The sequence below is a fragment of the Triticum aestivum genome, chromosome 3D, assembly GCF_018294505.1.
Source record: "Triticum aestivum cultivar Chinese Spring chromosome 3D, IWGSC CS RefSeq v2.1, whole genome shotgun sequence".
In the NCBI taxonomy this organism is placed as follows: Eukaryota; Viridiplantae; Streptophyta; class Magnoliopsida; order Poales; family Poaceae; genus Triticum; species Triticum aestivum.
Genome location: NC_057802.1, coordinates 613,063,696 through 613,070,358, shown reverse-complemented (window position 1 = coordinate 613,070,358; position 6,663 = coordinate 613,063,696). Strand labels below are relative to the sequence as shown.

Genomic DNA, 6,663 nt, shown 5'->3' with positions numbered 1-6,663 from the left:
TCAATTTGTTTGGTAATTGCATAAAATATTAGCTTGTTCAGAAAATGTTCCTCTTTTAAATTTGTTCGCAAATTCAAAAATGTTTATGTTTTGAAATTTTGTTCGCTCATTTAGAAAATGTTCGTATTTTTCAAAAGAAATCATGTTTTCAATTTTTTTTCCCTAATTCAAAGTTTTTCCTGTTTTCTGAATTTTTTCACAAATTAGAAAAAGTGTTTCCCTTTTTTGTTCCAGTTTTTCGTAAAATTTTCGCATTTTCAAAAATTTATTAGTAGTTTAGAAAAATATACTGGCTTTCAATTTTGATCCATTTTCAAAAAATGTTTGAGATTTCCAAAAAAATGTTCTAGACTTACAAATTTTGTTCGACTTTCAACAAGCGTTGACTTTTGTGAAATAGACAAATTCTTTTCAAAATTTCAAAAAAGATTAAATCTTTCGCTCCATACAGTTTATATAAGCTGAACTGCCAGATTTAGACAACAAAATTTATGTGTATGGTGGGTAGGGACATGGTTCACTCACGTTAGATCGTGTGTTCGATCCTACTCATGCACACTTTTTTGGGAGTTGTTCTTTAAGTTTTGCTGCTGTAGTTTCTTTAATAATCGCGTTGTTATATGTATGCGAATGTGACTGTGTTGCACTGGCTAGCAGCTTTCGCTTTCTTGTTGCAGTTCTCGGGTTCGATTCCCACGTGGGGCATAATTTTTTGTTCATTTTCATCGCGCGCGCGGCCCACTAAGCCCGCCATCCAGGTTCCTGTGCGAAACCCCAGCATCCTGACGCAGAACGCGTCAGATAGGACCTCCCTTCATCGTTCAAGTGTTGTTTGCTTGCCAACTTGAGCATGTGTTGTGGGATTGCCAGCTTGGGCCTTGCACGCTAGCTATTTCTTTGTCAAGGTAGGGCTTGCCCTTAGGAGTGTTGGCATGGGCCGAGGCCCAGTAACGTAGGTGACGAGCGGGAATTGGTCATTGCATCCGCTTTTTTATCAGTTTGGTTTTACGCCGGTCGTTTGTTCAGATTTTTGTGTGGCTGGTTTCTCTTTGTGGGGAATGATGTATTTGGTGTTTGATTTTTCACTTCTGTCTTTGTGTTTGGTTATTCTTTTTTTAGGGTTTATTTATTCTTCCAGTCTGTTTAATTTTTAGTTTGTCCTGTTTATTCTATTCTGCCTTTTTCTTTTTCAACGTTTCAACCTTTTAGTTTTCCATTTTCCTTCACAGGACCCGTGGAGGCGCGTGCAACCGACTGATCAGGTCAGTCACGTAGCGCGGATGGAGCAGATCGCGGCGAGCGGGTGATCAATCCGATCACACATGAGGTCAGGGGCGCCGCTCAGTGATGATGACGGCGTCATAGGCGGTGAAGCGGGGTGGTCGACCAGACCAAGGTGGCGACGGCTGGCGGGGCGTGCGAACGAGCGCGTCCAGCGCTCGGCGCCCGAGCGGCCAATGCAGCATCGACGCTCGGCACGGCCATACGGCGGCGACGGAGATGGTAGGTGATGCAGGAGTGTCCTGCTCGGAGCAGGGCGGCGACGGCCGACACAGAGCGATGGGTGGGCAGACGTCGCCCGAGGACGCTTCATCGGAGAAAAGGCCGGGTGGTCGCGCTGGTGTCGGAGTAGAGCCGCGCAGGGTCGACACAAGCCGATCTTAGATCAGAAAACCAAAATGAAACGCCGATCAAGACGACCAGCGAGAGAGAAGACCCGGATAGGCGATCGGGAAAAACACTCTTTAGGGCAGTCGGTCAACACGACCAGCGGACGAACCCTAGACACGGGTGATGGCCCCCCCGGTGGTGGTTACGGACACCGACCACCCCGGATACAGTGCGGAGCGGAACCGGCGGCGGCTAGGGTTTTGATTTGTTAGGCTGATAACATGTTAGAAGGGATAGAGGAAGAGATTTCACGTAATGCGTTGAATGTTGTATTGCGCCTCATGGGCGAGTATATATAAGAGTACAGACTTATGGCAAGAAGCCTCTCCAAGAGATAAGGTAGAAGAAAGATTACAAATCCTAAATTACCAACACGTGTAAGCGGCAAGTCTTTAGGGCGAGGAGAGGTGAATGGAGCTGGAAACATCCTCATACCCTAAATGCGAAGATCGGTCTCCCACAAAGACACTCAATTAAACAAAAGAAGACAGCACTAACAGTTTGCTATTGTTTACTTAGAAAATGACAGTACATAAATTCTCTGCTCGAACACTCGTGATCTGCATCACTTTGTTGACTCTTCGATGAGCTGGACTCGTGATCTTCACTTCTACAATAAAAAGTTGTATCCATCAGCAACACCTTACTTTTTTCCTGTGTGGGAAAAACTACAAATTCGTACAACACTGTGGAGTTGTGGAACCCAGCCTGCAAATTTGTACCGCGTCCATTAATTCATAATGTCTGCTACACCATCTGTCGCGTTAGACAAGGAGCATCCACCATCCTTTGGTACGAAGTCGTCGCGCCAGGCCTTGGTCGACGTGGTCGTCACCGAAAGTGCATCTCCGTGTCAGCTTGAATCATTGTTCCGTGGGCCGTTCATTGACTGACATCGATGAGTCTTTGTACACCGTGTTGCACTGCACCATCCAGAGCGTGAACATCATGATTTGTCCTTCAAACACATTCTGGATGAGAACAAAATAGCTCAATGTCTTGCTGCATTGGATGCTCACAGAGTTTGACCACTGGTCTTCCAACTTCGACCTTTAGCTCAAACTAGCTAACTGCACGTCGTCCTGTCCAACGGTCGATGGTAATTTCCTTAATTAATGTGATCCTCCTATCAAAAAAATGATACCCTTTATAAATAACGTGATCCTCTCGTCTAAATAATGATACTTTCCATAACTAACGTTATCCACCTATCCAAAAAGATGATATTCTCTCATCCAAGAATGATACTCTGTAAGTAACGTGAAAACAAATAAACGTACGGAACCAAATCAAATCACGACGTACCATCACAACCGCATACTCCGTTTTAATAATGGGGACTAGTCAGATACGTACTATAGCCCCAATTACCCGCACCGGTAATCCAGGGATGAGCCCAACCTCATCTACTTTCAATGAACGGTAAATTCCGAAATAATAGTAAACAAACTATTAAAAGAACTGAAATCTTTAGGCATCCAAGATGGTCAAGTGCACTAGGATCATGCAAAATTTCGAAGTCAAATGACATCTGAGGAGCTTGTGAAGAAAAACCCAGTATTGCAAGGTAATAGACTGGTAGTACGTACAGAGTAGATAAGAGTTACAAGATTACATGCATGTTTACTCCATACATGGGAGCAAATTAATTTTGACCGGATCTCTCTCGGGTGTGTCATGCCATGCCTCGTTGTGCTCAGATGTGCTGGTATGGGGTGGGCACCAGCAAGAGCGGTGTCTTTAGGAGGGGGATAAGCTTGCCTTCCTCCTGCATGCTAGCCATGATCCCCTCGGGGAGTGCCCAATCGAAGCGGTATAGCAGGTTGGCCAGCGTGAACTCCACGGTGGCCGTGCTCATAGACAGTGCAGGGCATATCCGCCGCCCGGCGCCGAATGGAGTTAGCTCGAAATGCCCTCCCTTGAAGTCTATCTCGCTCCTCTCAAACCTCTCTGGTTTGAAATCCTCCGGGTCGTCTGGCCAGCTTGCCGGGTCCCTACAAATGGCCCACACGTTCACATAGATCCGCGTCTTGGCCAATACGTCATAGCCCCCAATTTGGATGTCCCGCATGGCCTCCCTTGGCAGTAGCATCGTCGCTGGTGGGTGCAGTCTAAGGGTCTCCTTTACCACCATCTTGAGGTATACTAGCTTGGCCAGATCGTCTGGTCGCACCCTCTCGTTGCTACCCACCACAGCCCTGATCTCATCTTGCACCCTCTCCAGTAGTCGTGGATTCTGGGTCAGCTCCGCCATTGCCCATAGAATCGTCGCCGTCGTCGTGTCCGAGCCACCAATGAACGTGCCCTGCATGCATGCATGTTGGTGAGTGATGTCAGTTAGTTGATCTTGTTTTTTCCTCAATCAAGACATGACATGATGTAGACGCAACTAATATGACTTACAAATATGTTGCCCTTGACATGGTCTCTTGTGATGTTGAGGGTGCCACTGTTGTCCTTCCATAGATCGATGAGACGGTCAACGAGGTCACCGTTCCGAGGCTTGACACGCTGAGGGTCAAGATGCTGCTCAATGATGACCTCGAAGAATGTATCAAGCTGCTTGAAGATCCGCTCACGACGAGAGGCGAGGCCGGTGATTTGGTCGACTAGGCGGCCAACGATGTTGGGGAAATAGTCCTCGGCGGAAAAGCTGGCCTGCACGTGTATGGCCTCCTCAAGCACGTGCTCCAAGTTCTTGTGGTGTGGGAACTTGTCGCTGTTGTACATGTCGCCAAATCCAAGCATGCCGATGATGCCATCGGCCAGGCTTAAGATGTGCTCCTTGAGCGCTACCGGCTCTCCGGCCAAGCCGCTCAAGGTGCTCATCAGTTTCTCCACCTAATCGGCCATGGGTCCAATACAGTCCATGAGGTTTTATACTATGCACAATTTGTATATGCCATCTCTTATTTTATGAGGACGTGTGCCACATTAATCCACTGAAATGTGTAAATAGCATATATCATCTCTTATTTCCTATGTGTGGGTCTTGTTCTTCTACGCAAGTAGTACCTTGTTCTTCTATGCACCAAAACAGTTTGTTTTGCTTCTGTGTGTTTTCCAATGTTTTAAATAGCGGGCTATAGAAAATAGCGGCGGGCCTCCAAATCAGCTATAGCGGAGCTATATCGGGCTAAAGCGGGCTATTTGTAAAGACGACCATTTAGCGGCATCCTGCTAAAAAGGCTATAGCGGAGCTATAGCTGGCTATTTAAAACTATGGTGTTTTCAGACCAATTTTGTTGGTTTTTACCGTGTTTTGGAGCACATTATAGTGTTACATTTTGTGGTTGCGTGTCGTGTTTCTGTGTGCTTAGAAATACACAATGCAAATACAGGGGAGCACATTAACTGCGTTTTTTTTTGCAGGAGAATATGTTGGAGTGGAGATAATTCTACACATGCAATGGGACGGTTCGGACACATGCACGGTGTATGCATTAATTCTACACATGCTGCATGCTTGTCCGTACCTGATGCTGGCGTGCATGCCATGCTGCCTCGACATGGCGCACGCCGAAGAGCTCGACCACGAAGAACTTGCGCATGACATGCCAGTAGGTACCGTATGGCGCGAACCCAACGTTCTTGAGGCCGTAGGACAGCCTCTTCATCCCTGGGGACACCGGCCGGGTGCAGCAGTCCTCGTCGTGCGTCTTCATCACCTCGCGCGCCGCCTCAGCCGATGACACCACCACCGTCCGCACGGTGCCGAGCTGCAGCTGCATCACCGGCCCGTGCTTCCGCGCAAGATCCCGTAAGCTCCGGTGCGGCAGCACGCCTAGCTGGTGCAGGTTCCCCAGGATCGGAGCCCGGGCTGGGCCTGGCGGTAGCTTGAGCCCTTTGTTGCTCAGTCTCCTCTTCAAGAGCACGAGGGAGACGAGTGCCAGGAGGAGGAGGAGCTGCCATTGTTGGGGCTGGGAGAGGAGCTCCGAGCTGAGTGAGATGGCCATTGATTTTCTTAGTTGTGTGTTTGGTGATGTGCTGCTCCTGCTGCTGCTTCTTGTACATGTGTTAGAGCCTTGGAGGCCTTTTAAACTCCTTTTGCTGCCTATGTGTTTGCTCCTGCGTTAGCGTCCCCTTAGAGACTTATTGCCCGCTAGTGAACCTGTTCTCTAATGGTACTGTTTTCTGAGATGTTGGCTAGCTAGGTGTGGTCGGGTTTTCGCCCCAAAGCAGGTGTCTCGTGGGCGAGCTCCTACGGTGGGTTCTCCGCCGATGCTTTCGACTCGGTCTCCCTTTCCCGTCTCCTTAAATTCTGGATGGTTTTGTATTTCGGTAATTCAGTTAATGAAATGGGTTATCCCGGTATAAAAAATATAATAAAAATAGATAAATTAGAGCACTAGATATTTCATTGATTAACATTGAATTTTCAATGAAGCACACAACCATTTCTAAATTTGATGTTAATCAATTAGGATCCTGGCCTTGGCCGGCTGGAGGGCTCATGCTTACTTTTTAGGTGTTTTTTTTAGTCTTTTTAGGGTTTGTGTTATACTCGGGAAGGTAAGGCGGCGACAACTCCCTCAAGATGGAATAAAGTTCTCCCTGTCTAGCTCCCGTCGCGGCAGTGCTTCTCGCGTTATTGGAGGGCGTGTTGGCGAATCTCGCTGGATTCGGTCGATGTTTGTCTTTGGCCGATCTGTGTGTATGCGGTCTTCATTTGTCTACAAGTTGGATCCTTCTGATCTATACTTCTCTTCATTTGGCGGTGGTTGCTATTCTGGTGCGCTGGTCTTTTGGGGCCTTAGCACGACGACTTCCTGACTGTCTACTATAGCAAGCTATGCCTGGATCTAGTGAGGAAGGGGCGATGATGGTAGCGCGGCTTCGGCAAGCTCCACTTCTTGTAGTTGTCGCTTGGTGATCTACGGACGTGGATGTAATTTTTATTACTTCTCGTGTTCTTCGTACTGCCATGATGTTTTATGAATAGATATAGAGTTTTGCCAAAAAACAAAGGTCTAGTAAAAACATATATCGAAC

At 47.4% G+C, this 6,663-nt stretch overlaps 1 protein-coding gene across 1 annotated transcript; it reads right to left on the bottom strand.

Moving 5' to 3' along the window:
* Positions 1-1,153: 1,153 nt before the first annotated feature.
* On the bottom strand, positions 1,154-5,689 carry LOC123080996 (4-hydroxyphenylacetaldehyde oxime monooxygenase). Its single transcript, XM_044503954.1, has 3 exons — positions 5,148-5,689; positions 4,075-4,512; positions 1,154-3,976 (listed from the first exon to the last, which is right to left on the bottom strand). Exons 1-3 carry the CDS (start codon positions 5,625-5,627, stop codon positions 3,368-3,370), a joined length of 1,527 nt encoding a protein of 508 aa, XP_044359889.1. The 5' UTR covers positions 5,628-5,689; the 3' UTR covers positions 1,154-3,367.
* Between the last annotated feature and the right edge of the window lie 974 nt (positions 5,690-6,663).

Bases quoted from the DNA above. Each gene is read 5' to 3' on its own strand.
- LOC123080996 (XM_044503954.1), bottom strand. From the start codon at position 5,627: ATGGCCATCTCACTCAGCTCGGAGCTCCTCTCCCAGCCCCAACAATGG. The intron at 4,513-5,147 runs GTACGGACAAGC...ATGGCCGATTAG, and splicing joins GGCATGCACGCCAGCATCAG to GTGGAGAAACTGATGAGCAC. The intron at 3,977-4,074 runs GTAAGTCATATT...GCATGCATGCAG, and splicing joins ATGTCAAGGGCAACATATTT to GGCACGTTCATTGGTGGCTC.